The sequence below is a fragment of the Mytilus edulis genome, chromosome 14, assembly GCF_963676685.1.
Source record: "Mytilus edulis chromosome 14, xbMytEdul2.2, whole genome shotgun sequence".
Classification (NCBI taxonomy): domain Eukaryota; kingdom Metazoa; phylum Mollusca; class Bivalvia; order Mytilida; family Mytilidae; genus Mytilus; species Mytilus edulis.
In genome coordinates, this window is record NC_092357.1 from 67,426,923 (window position 1) to 67,444,047 (window position 17,125).

Sequence of the window (17,125 nt, forward strand, 5' to 3'; positions counted from 1 at the left end):
AATTTGTTTTATAACATTTTCGAGGTTACGATACCCATGCGTTTATCAATTTTGTGCATGCGCACACTTTTCAAAGGCATTAAGAGCGATTTGCGCGCACTACAAGGGTACAATGATGTAAATCGTAGATCATCTAACAGATGAGTATTTGGATTTCGTAAAACTATTTTTGTCGTCATTTCTTTCCTCTAAAGATCTAGGCTCTTTTGAGCAAGTAAGTGTAACTTCTATGATGCCACTGTTTAAAAATACGCCCTTTCATGTGCAATGATTAAGCATTTATTGGATAAGGCGAACAAGGTGGTTAACTTTCTAAATCCCAGGCAACCATATATTATAGCTGCAGATCAACCACTTTGGTATTGAATAAGCAATTTCAGTGGGAATGGCCAGATTTGTACGGAAAAGATAAGTTTATCGTCATGTTTGGTGGATTGTACAATGCAATGGCTTGTTTTAAAAGTCTGAGTGAAATATTGTGTGATAGAACATGGACAAGTGCCCTCACCGAAGCCGATATTGCAACAATGTTCAATGTTCAAATGTAATTAGGACTAAACACGTGCATCAGATAACAGATGTGTTTTGCTTGAATTGATAATGTCAGATTATGAAAGCGTAAACGCAGACAATATAGCTCATGACTCTGTGACGTATAAGTATTTGATCAACTGGTGAACGGAAAAAGAGTAATTCAGACCACAGTTTAATATATCGCGTTCATTTATAAACTAAGCACTTCTGGTGCTTTCGGGATTACGCCCATTCCACAAGTCATATATCGTACTTTACAAAGCTTGATGCCGTATTTTGTTTGTCTTGATCATGTTAATTTTTGTCGATGGTTACTGATTCATTTCCGAGATCTGACTTCCCTTCACGAACATCACCCAAAGGTATCAATGGAATTTGCAAGTGGTAATTTTACTATGCGTAAGACCAGAAAGTTTTTTTTTTATATTACAATTGATCAGACACAAAAACAGAATAATGCAATTGTGAAGGACGATGTTGGTGCCATACGTTTAACCGAAGATCCCTTTGAGACTATGAATGGTAGCTGGACCAGAAGTCAGTAGACTGCTAGATAAATTTGAAAGATATAGTGGTTTGAGTCATTCTACAATAGATGAACGACGTCATGAAGACTCTACGATACACAAAAGTATTTCTATGAAAAACTCCAAAGGCCTTCCAACGTAATGAACGAGTTTAGAAATTCATTTCTAGATGAGTCGTAAGATTTGTACACAATTGACTCCCCTAAAGATGTTGCTGATTCAGAAGCGGGTAATATATGTTTATAAACTCCAAGATATTGGGTCCAAACAATACAAAGACCTTTTGAGGCAAATGCAAAACGAAGGTGAATCTGCTTTTTATATAACCAGATAAAAAAGAGCAATTCCCTATAAAAGGTTTAAAATGAAACTGGAAACTTCTTTGTCAAAAACAAAGCTGGAGATCCTTAAAAGTGACTGCGATCTCTTTTCTATGACTTAATTTCTTGTCAAACTGACAGTTTGACTTTAAAGATTTCATTAGCCATGAAAACCAATATGCTCCTCTTTCTCGCAGAATATCACTTTAAACTGTTATATTAAATCGCAACAAACGAGTCTACTTAATACATTTTGCGATTGGGCATCAACTGATCCAAATTCTGACGCATTTGTCGGTGGGGTAGCAGTAATGGTTAATTCCAGGTCACAACGTGGGGCATGAATATTTGATGATTATTCAAATGATGTCACACTGCCTTACCTATAATCTTTTAACAATAAGTATCCAAGAGTAAACATTGTATTTGATGTTTACTAAATGAATAATTTAAAGGCTGGGACGAGAGAAAAAAAGCAAGGTACTGGTGCTAGACGGAAAGTTGTTGGTTCTGGTAACATCTTTTAGGATTTGGAGTAGTTTTTGCTGTGAAGATGACAACAAAACGAATTTGTTCATGCTTCTTGCTGACATAATGGTTTCTATAGTTATTTATTAAAATGCTTATGTTACTAAAGGTGAAAATATTCTTTGCAATTTCAATACGGAAACTTCCAAGCTATCCCCTTGTAACCATGAAGAAACAGATCATTGGTAATGTTATGCAGGCCGCTGAAAATGATGGTACAAAGGAATTTTAAGTAGTACTGACATGGACGTAGTAGTATTAGAAATCGCAACAATCGTAAGATAAGATGTGGACAAATTGTGAATAGGTTTTTGAAGACTTTCTATGGCTTCCTCTACATGTCATAGCAAATTGGTTTGGTCCTCGTGTAGGTGCTCTTCCTTTCTGCCATGCATTCAATGGATGTGACACTGTGTAGGCATTTCATGGGAAAGTGAAGAGGTCAGCTTGGCAGACATGGAAAGTATTTCCAGATGTAACGAACGTTTTTACCCCGCTTTTGTATTAGAACACAGACATTGACACCATAGAAGCATTTGTTTGCATCATGATGGCAACATCAACATTTGCTGTTAACAAGGCACGATTTGAATCGTTTGTTAGGAAGCAGCAGCTTTATGATGCCTACCAGAGGTTCTATTCCGGACTAAAAGAGAATCATATCAAGGTGGACATATTTGGGCACATCCGGATTTATGCATTCGACAGGTTGATGTACGTCATGAACACTGGAGTTGGATGGTAGAAACAAAAACAATGGCAGTTGGTAACAAAAATGGACTTCTTTGGCTGTCGTTCCATCCTCGTGTCGGGATTTTTTTGACTGTAAATACTACCGTTCTGGTCTTCCTTGTACAGGTGTGTGTATTGGTAACTGTCAGATAATTATAAGATAGGCAGCCTGTATATATGCATTTGAACCTAACAAAGACCGTGACATCTCTTGTTAAGTTAAAAAAAATAATAAAATTGACATTTTCCACGTTGTTGCCGCCATTTTGGAACCGGAAGTCACCATTTTTTTTCATGTATGTATTGTTTCATCGTACTGTAGGAATTCTAAATGAAGTTTTATCAAAACTTACATTGGATTATACCTATAAAACAGCTTTTAAAGGATTTATGGAATGTAGCCAATTAAATATGACGCCATTTCCAAATGAGCGGTGGCCATTTTGAAAAAAATGATTTTTTTTTATGGCCAGCAGCTGATTTTTTTTAATTATCATTTAGCCTACCTGTATACATAATTTCATGCTTGTATCACGATTTGCACAATTATGTCCATAATATCTCCCACTAAATGAAGTATTGTTGAAGCCAACCCTTCGAAAATTCTAAGAACGCAATACCTAATTGGTTTACCGGTATGGAATATCTGTTTCAGAAATTGTTACGGCTATGTTTCAACTGCCGTAACAAAATTCACGTCCTATTTTCCGCAAATGTGACATCAAAAATAGGTGCAAATATTTGAGAAGGATCTGCTTACTCTTCCGGGAACATAAAATCCATCAGTTATTATGTTGGGATTCGTGTAGTCTTTATTTTGTTTTTATTTGTTGTGTTCGTTTTTTGACGTTTTTCGATTTTTTGCCATGGCCTAGTCAGCTTGTCTTAATCATGAGTCGAATATTCTTATGGTATATTTCACCTTATCTTCTTAAAATGATGACATTATTAACATCTTCTAATTTTCAGAAAGAGTTATCGGCCCTTTGCCTAATGATTGTAGTGATCTGTCACCAGGAACGTGCAGTGGAGTTTATACCATACGACCACAAAATGGTGTTGATATATCTGTTTTCTGTGATATGGTGACTGATGATGGAGGTTGGACGGTAAGCTCCATTTAGTTGAGAAACAGTGCATCCTGCCTAATCTGACACCTGAGTATTCCAACACCCTGCTTTAACCGATTGTCCCAAAATATGAATATCCTTGTAGAAAAAACCTGAGTAATCCGACACCTTGCTTAATCCGAATTTTTTTTCCTGGTCCTCCAGTGTGTCGGATAACTTAAGTTACACTGTATATGATAACTTACACATGCCGTGCAGGGTCTACACATGTTTGAGTGTATCAATATAAAACCGCTTTAAAGATTGGAAACATGTAGGCAATAAACAGAAAATGCTGTTAGGATATTTTGCAATGCATTTAAATATTTGCCAGCGATCTCTGATTGCATTTAAATATAGTTTATACTGTGGGCGATAGAAAAATCACATGTTTGTTGGTATTTAATTTACGTGGTTTGGTAGAAGTTTGCATACAAAACTTGCTAAATTTGACATTCGTTGAACATTTGATTTCGTGTTGCAGCTGTACCCACTACACGCCTGGTAAACCATCTAATCTCAACCAAAATGTTGAGACGGAAAAAAGTATTCTGGCACTTCCTGTTGAGTCTTTCTGGTTCAAAATATCCAAAATAAACACAGGGTAGGTCGACTTTTCGTCAATTTACTGAAAATCAATGACTTTTTTGTAAAATAGGAGAATGTCATGCCATAGATAATTGAATTAGGATTTGTTTCGTGTATAACACGGACCAATATGATTTAAAATGACATTGTAATTACTTTTCTCCTGCGGGTAAATGTGGCCAGTGCAGTCGGCTATTGACAAAATTACAGTGAAATCATTGATAAACTACGTATATATCAGTAAATTAGTATTTTTCTAAAACCTTATAAACATAAAATAACAGTTTGCTCCTTTTGTTTACTAATATAATTTAATTAAGCTAAATATGTTATGAAGTAGATCATGTTGAGATTTTCTGGTATCGGTTGAGATATTCTGGAACAATGTTGAGATCTTCTGGTGATTGAAATTTTCAACTAGCTTAGTATCAATTATACATACAAATGTACAACCGCCAAAATTCATAAACTTGCCGTATATTGTTTGACATTTCAACTGTCATTTTAATCTTATCTTTTTCAACTGTCATTTTATTCGTGTCTGTATAGTTATGGCAGGCAGCTTCTAAAGAGACCTTTGGTTGTACACTTCATCCGTTGAATGTCCGTTAATTCAAAGTATTGAACATGCTCGAAATTCTCCACCGGACAGAAGGGCCATTGATGGATATCACGGATGTTGAACGGACATGAAACGAAAATTAACGGACGTCTTACGGACATGAACGGATTGTAAAAAGTAATCCGTTTGCGCTATCCGTTAAGGTGTAACATGCAATAAAATATTTGTTATCGTTAAAAAAAAAAAAGTGTAACATATGCTTAAATCTCCAGTCACACCTTACCAGATAGCGCGAACGGACGCCGCACGGATAACTTTTTTTCAATTCGTTCGTTCCGTGAAACGAATGTTGTTATCCGTTATAGACGTCCGTACATATCTGTTTCATTCCGTTCAGTATCAACTTTATCAGTCGACGTCCGGTTGGTCCGGTGGAAAAATTTTAGCATGTTAAAAACCTTTGAACGGACGTTCAACGGATGAAGTGTCCAGTAGGCGTCTGTTTTTTTGTTTACAATACTCGTCCGTTCTGTGTTAGTTTTGTATCTGTTACTCGTCCGTTAAACATCCGTTGGAGGTCCGGTAGACAGGTTCACTAACAATCTCAAGTTACCGGACATATAAAGGATAAAACGGATGTGAGACGGACATGAACAGAAGGATAACAGAACGATAATTGACTATAAGACGGATACACACCAATTGAAAATCGCGTCAGGAAAAAACAATTATTGGTATGTTGGTTTTCTTTAGTATCATGCATATTTACGGCTTTTTATAACTGACTACATGTATGCGGTATGGGCTTTGATCATTAATGAAGGCCGTATGGTTACCTATAGTTGTTAATTTCTGTGTCATGTTGGTGTCATGTGGAGAGTTATCTCATTAGCAATCATACCACATCTTCTTTTTTATATGATCTTCTAAATCATGATCAGGCAAAGTTATTGGCTTTTTATTCTGATATTTGTTTTCTAATTCTTTTCAACCCCTACCATTTCTCGGCATACTACAAGTCCGTTTTATTTGTTCATTACATAACGGACATAAAATGAAAATTCACATTAAATATCTGCATTCCTGCATCAAATTTTGCTGACTTGATAGAAAGTCTGGACCTTTGGTTCTCTGTTTTTTACGATCCAAGATGGAGAAAGACACCCATACCACCTTAAAATCGTTTTGAGTTACTCTTAAATTTCCTAGCTGTTAGTTCCCTTTTTTAATAAATGTCGAGCGGATATTGAGAATACCCTCGGCACACTAGACCACGATCGCACAACGCTCACAGCGATCTAAAATAAATTCAAAGCGTGTTGAGGTCGTGGTATAAGTGGCATAAAATGTCACGGAAAATTCGTTATTTTCATGTTTTTTTTTCTGTCACAACGTCCTCATTACGATCGTTCTAGAATAAGAATAAGAAAAAAAATATTTTATTTCCAATTAAAGGGCCCTATAAAGAGCTTTCATGACATTACATACAAGTACGTAAGATTAGACACAAATTAGAGACATATAATATAGGAAAACAACATTGGTTAATACTATTAAAAAATGCTATAAAAGGCCAGGACAGAACCAGATAATACAATTAGACTAGAATCGACTTTTGTAAAGGATACGGTCTTGAACTGCTGAGCATAACCGTAGAATAGTCGTAGTGGTTGTATTAAGGGCATACGATACAGTTTTGAACCTGTATTTACAAGTTGATGAAAATTTGCATATAGGCTATTTTTTACCTCATTAAATCAAATATGCAATAAAAAAAAAATATACCTTCATGTGCTACTTTTTGAGTAAAATGAGTTCGAAATTTTGTATATTTGCTAAAAATTCAGATTTGTGTCCTCATTTTCTTTTTCGAAAGTAAGACATAACTTTTTTGTTTTAAACGATAAACACAAATGTTTTTTTTGTTAAATAATCGGTAATTTCTGTATTTTATAAGTATCATTAAAAAATATGCAATTTGTATTCAGAAATAACTCATATTTATCAAATATTCATGAATAGAGGAACAAACGTCATTTTTTGCTGCATGTTTATCAAAATTGTATCAGTATTTAGATTTTAACTTACCACAGACAGAAAACATATATATCAGGTTAACCGCAAAAAGGTAAACTCGAATAGTACCGCTCACTGATAAAGTTTCGTTGTTCATTTTGGGAAATAACTTTATTTTTACAACAGAAATTACATTTAATTATTTAAATTAAACTTAAGCATAGCTATTTTAGCAGTTTTTGTCTTTATATAGTAATATTGCATGCGTTTAGGATTGCTAGTCGTAGTTAATTTGAACTTTGAAACCTCAGCGCCAATATTTTAACAATAATATACTTTATGACACAAAGTTACCAGAAAGTCTCAACATTGTGACAGAAAGACTCAACCAGTACCTTTATATCTCAACCATTTAGAATTTTTCATTTTTCTGCTTAGAATAGGCTTGACAAAAAATATTTTTGCAATTTACAGACGTGGTTATCGTAAAGCATAAAAAAAAACACAAATAATTGACATATTTTCTTGCTAGGTCATTAATATCATAGCAGTTTTATCGGATTCAAAGAAAGTAAACATGATAATCCGCAGGAGAAAAGTGATTGTGACTTCAATTTCAGATATTTTGAACCAAACAGAGACATATTAGCTACAATTATCATTTATCTATGGCATGACATTCTCCTATTTACAAAAAAGTCGTTGATTTTCAGTAAATTGACGAAAAGTCGACCTACCCTGTGTTTATTTTGGATATTTTGAACCAGAAAGACTCAACAGGAAGTGCCAGAATACTTTTTTCCGTCTCAACATTTTGGTTGAGATTAGATGGTTTACCAGGCGTGCACTAAATCCACGAAAATTGGTATTCAACGAATAATAATAAATCCACAGTATATTGTTTGTCCTAGTAACCATGAAGATGAGTCGATGAATATTATTGTTACACAATGCTTAATGCTTATCCAGTTTAAAGCGTCCCGAAAAGCGAAATCCAACTGTGGAAACGAACTTTAATGATACACAGTAAAATACACAATCAAGTAAGTTAAAACTCTGGTTCATTTCATTTCAATTGAAATATTTGACAAATAATTTGAATTGCATCTGAGTCGTTTCTAATTACTTTGTGTTTTTTGCGAAAAAGATTTTCGCACATCTTGCAATGATTACTCTTTCAAATAAAATTGAGAATGGAAATGGGGAATGTGTCAATCCAACCATAGAACAGTAGAAGGTCACCTATAGGTCTTCAAGGCAGCGAGAAATTCCCGCACCCGGACGCGTCCTTCAGCTGGCCCCATAACCAATAACCATATATATATATGCTAGTTCAATGAAAATTGACGTCATACTAAACTCCAAATTATACACAAGAACTAAAACTAAAAATATATCTTAGGAACAATTTATACACACAGAAAAAATATAGGCACCGACACGCGTTTCGAAATGAAAATGAAACTATTAGAGCTATGATATGACCTGCCAAATGATCGTAAACATATAAATGTTGACTGTTAATACTTTACATAAGCATTAAAATTAAACAGAAACGATGATTTAATGAATAAAGTATCACAAAATCACAACCCAAAACTAAAACATGTACATGTAAGTATTGTCATTGTGAGCTCATAATGACCGATGAAATCGTCTTACGTAACGACATCCATTGTGTAACGCGTATTACCAAGTGAAAAGTGCTTGGATGACGGCCTCAACTCTAGATCTGATCACTCCAGTATGTCATTGGATTTCTTCTATGGTGGATAGTTTTCTCAATGTCAATCATTCCTTATCTCCCTATTCTTATATAGCTGTTGCCATTCCCGGTGCAAGTCTGATTCAAACTGACAAATGTGTCCCAACATACTCTACCGGATTCCATTGTTGACTCATGGCTGGAAATTGAAGATAAGTAACGCTTTCAACTTTGTACGATGCGGCCTGTCATCGGCATTCGTAAACACAGGTCTTGCCGCTAGTGGATGGTTGTTAAAATGGAAATAACAAACGGCTGAAGAATTTCCCTAGTGTATTGATCACCTGTAAGGTTTCCTCGTATGTCGGGTATCATCAGCTCAATAGTCATTACATCGGTTCTGACATGATTAATAACAAACCTTTCTAAAATTTCCGTTTATACATTTTTAAAGTTAAAAAAAAAAACTCACCAGGCAAAGTTAACCTTAGATGAATTTGGCCACTTGTTTTAGGTAGTTTTGTCATATAGCTTTTCAATGGTTTCGTTTACTTCTACATCCTCGGATTTCAAATAATTGGCTTTGAGCGTTCCTGATGCAGATTCATCCAGAAAAGCGCAACGGACGCATGAAATTATTAAAAGTGTTGTCACAGTGTTCAATTTTTTTCACCAAGTCCAACTTGTTATCACAAGGGATGCAACCTAATATCATTACAGAGAATTTTCTTAATCGTATGTGCCGTATTTTTCTGTCTCCAATTTCCCATTCGCCAATCTGTTTCAAGCCGTAGAAACCGGCTGTCGTCCGACCAATGGATCTTGTGCCATGCAGGTTACAAGTTCAATCCACCGTGCGATAAACACCATGCCAAATTCAATCGTGGATGTTGATCAGATAACATGGAACGTCTAATAACTCTTCAGTCCTTGTGATTTTAACCTGTTTCTCACTGTTCTGGTTGATAGATGTTTTTTACGTTATCATTGTCAGAACAGGACTAGTTTCAAATGGCAATCGTCTAACTAGTTGATGCAGTGCCATGTACCCACGCTCCGATGTTATAGATGGTCAACTTGATTATAGCAAATAAATTATGAAGTAAAAATGCAATGGTATTTTTTAAGAAACTTAATTTTTACTATAAATGCGACTGTGATCTAAATATAATAACCAACCAGTTAACACATGTGGAGCAAGATCTGCCTACCCTTCCGGAGAACCCTAGATAAGCACCGTTTTTTAGTCGAGTTCGTGTTGCTCAGTCATTAGTTTTCTATGTTTTTTTTATTTTTTGCCATCACATCGTCAGTTTGTTTGTCGACTTTTGAGTTTGAGCATTCTTTTGTTATTTTTAGCCTCTTTTTTTCTTTTTTTTTTTTAACGAAAAACGGTTAAATAGGCAGTTTGTCAATCGTATTTCGTGGGAGTGTATTAAACCCTTTGAACCTTGAGTATATCGGAGAAGATTTGTCCCGCTATACTCTTTCATATTAAACAAGTTGTTTTAATGTCTAAGTCATTTGGTCTGTCTCATTGGCAATCATACCAAATCTTTTTTTTTTATTAAGGCATTTAGTGAAGATACACGAACATTAATCTTCTAATAAACATCTAACATATTCATACATTATTCATGATTTCCGGTTTATATTCTATGAGATTAATAATATAATGCTAATTTACAAATTTTTCCATCAAGATAAATATGTGCAGTTCTTTTTGAAATTCGTGAGAACGTATGCAATGGCCAAAATAGTTCAACAAGATACTTGATAAAACATCCCAAAATCAATTCATAACGAATATTGTCTGTCGCATCTTTTCCGCTTAATTTACAGCAAGATTCTTAGTTTAAACGTATTTATTTACAGTGGATTGCGAAATTAGTTTTTGCAAGTGATATTAAGCCCTTTCCAATTTGCAGGTGCGAGCGCTGCCTTGTAGCGGCATTAATGTGCTGTTTTTCGAAATCTTCAAGGGTGTCTTTAACGTGCAAAATATATGGTGGGTCAGTCATTTATCGTCCTCTTCCGACGGACTATCATCGTTTCCTCAAGACCATACTCGCAAATGGTGTCAAAAGAGAGCAGAAAATCGAGTCACTGAAATTGAGCGGGGATCGTACCAGGAATCTTTGTGTTAGTAGTCTGATGCAAGATTCTTGATAGTATCAATATTACTAACAGACAATTTTGTTTCGGGATTCATATAAAACGTACATATGGTGAAACGAATTCACGGTTTTTGTCCCGACCTATAAGACATATCGTACTATGAAAAATATATACAAGTTCTTTAAGTTGTTCTAAATAAAGGCAACAGTAGTATACCGCTGTTCAAACTCATAAATCCATGGACAAAAAACAAAATCGGGGTAACAAACTAAAACTGACGGAAACGCATAAATATAAGAGGAGAACAACGACACAACACTACAATGTAACTAACACACACAGAAACGGACCAAGCATCAGACAAAATCCCACGAGAATAACAAATATAACATCAAAACCAAATACATGAATTTGGGATAGACAAGTACCATGACACGTCTTATCGCAATGTCAATTTACACTAAAAAATAAGAAAAAACAAACGACGCAGCGTTAAATTGTAACACACACAGAAACGAACTATAATATAACAATGGCCATATTCCTGACTTGGTACAGGACATTTTTAAAGGAAAAAATGGTGGGTTGAACCTGGTTTTGTGGCATGCCAAACCTCGCACTTTAATGGCAATGTTAAATATAATATAGAAATGACGACATAATATTACAGGACTACAATACAAATAATAGGAAAACGTATTAGACAAAGAAACACATGATTAATGAATAACAAAAAACATCAGTGTATAAAATTAATATTTCTGACAACATACTTGGTGATGACAGGCAAATAGTGTAAATAAACTCATCATAGATACCAGGATGACTTTTTGTTTTTACACCAGACGCGCGTTTCGTCTACAAAAGACTCATCAGTGACGCTCGAATAAAAAAAAAAAGGCAAAAAGGCAAAAAAAAAAAAAAAAAAAAAAGGAGAACGCCTCCGTGTGACGCAGTTTCTCGTTGCATTGAAGACCTATTGGTGATATTCTGCTGTTGTCTGTTCTATGGTTGGGTTGTTGTTTCTTTGACACATTCCATTCTCAATTTTATTATTTAAATCATGTTTCCGTTATAGGTTATTCAAAGACGGTTTAATGGTACAGTAAGTTTTGACAGGATTTGGAGTAATTACAAATCTGGATTTGGTGACATCATAGGAGAACATTGGCTGGGTAGATATAATTAGATATTCACGGGAGTTATGAAATAGTTGATATATCCACAAAACAAAAATCCTCAAAATTTAAATACACTAAAACTATAAACTAATGAACATATTTTTGACAATCTGGTTTCTGTTATCTAGCGAAAAAATTAAAGATTTGTAAACATTTAATTTATAATTATGACCATATCAATGATATTTCATTTCAATAAAGACTCCTGTTTGTTGTTGAATGCTTCTTAATATCTTTTTTGTACAGTTGTTTGGTTGTTGAGTCATACATATTTTTTATTATTCATAACGAACTAACATAGTAAGTTATAAAGTTCAACCAATAATATCTGTAAATTTGGGGGCCTCGGTGGCCGAGTGATCTAAGTAGTTACTACTGTACTCACTAGCCAACACTTGATACGGGTGCAATCGACTTCAATCTTAATTGAATAGGATTGTCAGTTTTCCTATCGAATGTCAGTGGTTTTCTCCGGGCACTCCGGCTTCCTCCACCAATTAATACTGGCCGCCACGAAAAAGTATAAATGTTGTGCTTAAGGAGGCTCGAGGGTATAAGATTTTCAGAAAAAAATAAACATTAATTTTTCATTACAAATTTTATTGATTACCTTAAGTAGCTGTCACTTTATCATATGGTACAAAAATCATTCCAAAAAATCAATTCGTGTTGGCCCCAGCGGACTTTTAAAATGTAGATATCATTGAAAAAGCTCCAAATTATCTCCCTTTGGTGCAAAAATGTCATTTTTTGGCATTAAAATTAAAATATCTTTTTTAACTCATCGGTGACCTATATTTTTTATTGTTGTTTTCGAATAAGCTGTACATAAACTAAATAATTGTAAAAATTTAGCGATTTCTGTAATTTAGTTCTTTTTTTATTTCGATATTGCCGCTATTTCTCCTATTAGTTCAACAGAAAAAAAGGACATTAACAAAAATGTATGCTTCTTTCGAAGGCAGATTGTGAGCGAAAATGAACGGTGACCCCATTTTTTTATTTCATTTTTCTATTAAGTATAAGATAAAGTTCATTTATAGAAAAATATAGAGAAATCCTATATTAAATAAAAAAATTCATTTAGACCCGCGAGCCCCCTAAAAAGTGGCGTTAAAAAAAACCACATTAATTAAGCTGTAAATTTGTAAAAAATTTAAGCAATGATTTAAATATATGCCTTTTATTTCAGATAGCAGTAATTGACAAATTAGTGATATACTGAAAAACAACAAATAATAAAGAGAAACATATAAAATGGTTAAAAAAATTGCTCTTGCACGAACATGCATAACACATTCCAATAAGAAAGTCTTCATTTATCTTCGTTACTGTGGATTCATTTATTTTTGTGTGTACCAATTTTCGTGGATTGATGAAAACTTGCATATTCGTGGATATTTAAATTCGTACTTTTTGCAAAGTTCTTTTAGAAAACTTGTATTTCGTTGAAAATTCCAATTCGTGGTTCCTCTGTTCCCACGAAAATTGGCATCCAACGAAAATTAATGAATCCACAGTATTTGCTTTCAAGGATAATTAAAAAATGTTTTGTAACTTCAGGAAATGATAATCTTCACTATATTACTGATCAAGGACTTTACAAAGTCCGGTTTGACCTTGAAGATTATTCCGGAAATACAGCCTATGCTATCTACGGCAAATTTAACGTTGGTGTCGAGGGTACAGAGTACCTATTGAGCATTTCTGACTATCATGGAACAGCAGGTACTATATCATTCGTTAATTTGCTTGGTCTAAATTCAATTTTGTGCTTCTTTGTTACATATTTTCTTTTTTTAGTGATTAATATTACAACACAATGTTGACTGCTGTATATATATACAGCCCTCCTTGGGATTTACAATTTTACCTATATTGTCTGTCTGTTTTGTTCACGCATCGTTGTCAATATCGTTGAATTTAGTGCGACTGTCGTACCCGTGAGAGATTGAGCTAGCTGTGAAACCAGGTTTGGTCCTCAATTTTCAACATGAGAGGGTGCCTGTTCCGAGTCAGGAATGTGACTGTTTTTTGTCCATCCGTTTGACGTGTTTAAGATTTTGATTTTGCCATTTGATTGGGGACTTACCGTTTTGAAATTCCTCGGAGATCAGTATTTTTATTGTTTATACTTTCTACCCTAAATAAGAAATGTTTTTCCACATTAGCGATATTTTCTATCCCTGCAATTAGTATACATTGCCTACTTAAGTACTAATTTTATATACAGCTGTACGAAGGTACTAAGTTTATTATCAACTTCACTAAAGATATAAAATATATGCATAACCCTACTATTATACACAACCTTTTATTAATTCAAATAAGTCCTAGAATCTAGTAGACGTAGTATCTCTTTATTTCCCCTTAACGGTAGGTGACGACTATACATGATTCTTTATGATTACATATCCATTATACGGTCAAATGTATATCCTCATCCTTTCTCTTAAGCCTCTTTTTGACCGTACTGTCAAACAACTTTTACATGCTTTTGGAACTAAATATTAATTTCCCTATAAATGTATTTTTGAAGTTTTTTATATTCATGTATACAACAAACGTATTTTTTTTTAGGTTTTTAGCTTTTGGTTCTGTATGAAAACATCTAGGATTTCTTGAGTCCAGTTCATAAAGTTGTGTAATTGTCCTTAAGGTCCAACTCTCTTAAGCATAGTTTTCCTTAAATTATTAAGGACGTTTTTGTTTTATGCTGTCTATACGGATGACTTTCTTATCCTTTTGTGATAAGCGTAATTAATTAAGGATGGCCTGCATAAGGTTAACAGAATAGAAATTAATGGGCAAAAAGTGCAGAATATCGCTAAATGTAATAATAAACTCATTATAGACACCAGGATCAATTTTTTATATTTACGCCAGACGCGTTTCGTCTACAAAAGACTCATCAGTGACGCTCGAATAAAAAAATGTCTAAAAGGCCAAATAAAGTACGAAGTTGAAGAGCATTGAGGACCACGAATTCCTAAATGTTTTGCCAAATACAGCTAAGATTGTCTATTCCTGAGGTAGAAAAGCCTTAGTTTTACAAAAAACAACACAGAAGTGCTGACTACTGGGCTGGTGATACCCTCGGGAAAATAAATTTTCGCCAGCAGTGGCATCGACTCAGTGGTTGCAAATAAACTCATCATAGATACCAGGATTACAATTTTAAATTTACGCCAGACGCGCTTTTGCTCTACGAAAGACTCATCAGTGACGCTCGAATAAAAAAAAATGACAAAAAATGACAAAAAAGAACAGGATAGAGAATAATTGGTTGTAATATCAAGATGAAAAGTGAATGATGGGGAAATGGAAAAAAAAGAATAGAGAACAAATGTTTTTAACATTAAGAAAGAAGACATAGAGGACTACGTACAGATCCTTGCAGTAGCAAATTTTAAGTTTGATAATTTCCGTTAGTAGTTATAAGAAGATGTGGTATGAGTGCTTATGAGACAACTCTCCATCAAACTCGTTAGTGTTCATATTTCTTTAGTCATTCCATTTCGCTTTACAGGTGATTCCATGAAAGATTCAGCGGGTCAGCCGATGAACGGTATGAAATTTACCACACGAGATAAGGACAACGATATTGAATATCACGGTACTAATTGTGCTACTCGAAAGAAGGGAGGATGGTGGTACGCATCCTGCACTTATTCCAATATAAACGGAATTTACAAAGAGGAGGAATCTGCAGACAGCAATCACTGGTATACTTTTGATGTCAGAAAAGGGCTGAGAAAGACAAAAATAATGACGAAACCTAACTTGGAAATTTAAACAATTGGAACAAATATGTTGTCTAAGTAGGTTGAAATTATACAAAAAATATTATCTGTGTTTATTTTATTATGTTTAGTCCTTTATTCATTAATATCAATATATAAAGCTGAATTCTCATATAAAGAGATATGTTTCTAACTTTGATCTCTTGAACAAGTCAATACAATTGTAGGATTTTTTTTTCATGGTTGATACATTTGTAATATGACACAGCTGCACCAATAAATTTTTTTTGGAAAATTACTTCTTTTTAGTGGCATTAACCTACTTTGTAGAGGGTTATATATTTTTTTACCTACAAATTAGCTTTGGGATTTCACACTTACACCATCGTCGTAATAGAGGTCATTTTAAATCAAATCTAATATAAAACATCTAAATAAAAAAAATTAAAAGATAATTCAATGTGAATATTTCCAGCTCACCGTTATGTGAGTTATTGCCACCACATGGCATCCGTCGTCGTTCACTTTTTAAACAATCTTTTTGTCTGAAACCACAGGACCAATTTAACAAAACAGGAATTGACCACAATCTTCTGCACATGGAAATGACTGTATCAAGTCCCTAGAGTTTTGTATTTATGTTATTTTTTACTTTTGCAGTCTTGGTAAGTATATCAATGACCATTGACATAATTTAACTAAAAGCATAATTTATTTAGTTAAATTAAAGTATGAATATCTAGCATTTTGAAAACCATAATAGATATAGAAAACAACATGCGGAATCCTTATCGGAATTATCATTTAGTTAAGAACAGCTCTTGAACACAATTAGGGAAAATACAATATATAAAAATAAGTTGTGGTAATATTGTCAATGAGACCACTCTCCACAAGAGACAAAAAGACACAGAAATTAACAACTATAGGTCACCGTCCGGCCTTCAACAATAGGCCAAGCCCATACGACACAGTAAAATATAAAAGGTCCCGAAATGACCATGTAAAACAATTCAAACGAGAAAACTAACGGTCTTATATATGTATTTTATGTAAAAAAAATAAGGCATTTTTCTCAATATGAGCAATTCAAGTTCTACGAAGCCTATAATTTTAGATAAAACCATGGGATACATTTTTTGGCGGAAAGGGACTCTGAAGTAGCAGAAGTCCTTCCAAAGTCTCTTAACCACCTGTAGTAGCAAGGGACTTGGTTCGAAGAGGGTAACAATTGGTCTTTACATTTTAATGCTTTTAATAAGGTCCTATGTTTACTTAAAACACAAAAATATTATTGCAACATAAATTTATTTCTCAAAATAACTTCTTTTTGGTACACCAAATTGTAGATTTCGAAGTTATGAACCGTTAACTTTGAATTTTAGTTGCAACGTGAGTTTTGATTTAATCTTTCTTTTAAAAAAAGTATTATAGGTTTTAGGACAATTAATTTCGGCTACAA

The 17,125-nt window shown here is 34.0% G+C and overlaps 1 protein-coding gene across 1 annotated transcript; it reads left to right on the forward strand.

The window, feature by feature from the left end:
* Nucleotides 1-2,075: 2,075 nt before the first annotated feature.
* Nucleotides 2,076-15,715, forward strand: LOC139504416 (fibrinogen-like protein A). Its single transcript, XM_071294498.1, has 6 exons — nt 2,076-2,124; nt 3,611-3,750; nt 11,818-11,914; nt 13,113-13,118; nt 13,484-13,648; nt 15,450-15,715. The coding sequence occupies exons 1-6, from the start codon at nt 2,076-2,078 to the stop codon at nt 15,713-15,715; spliced, it is 723 nt and encodes a 240-aa protein (XP_071150599.1).
* Nucleotides 15,716-17,125: the final 1,410 nt, after the last annotated feature.

Excerpts from the sequence above, each read along its gene's own strand:
- LOC139504416 (XM_071294498.1), top strand. The coding sequence starts at position 2,076 with ATGAAGAAACAGATCATTGGTAATGTTATGCAGGCCGCTGAAAATGAT. Across the intron at positions 2,125-3,610 it reads GCAGGCCGCTGAAAATGATG|AAAGAGTTATCGGCCCTTTG; the intron begins GTACAAAGGAAT and ends TCTAATTTTCAG. Across the intron at positions 3,751-11,817 it reads CTGATGATGGAGGTTGGACG|GTTATTCAAAGACGGTTTAA; the intron begins GTAAGCTCCATT and ends TTTCCGTTATAG.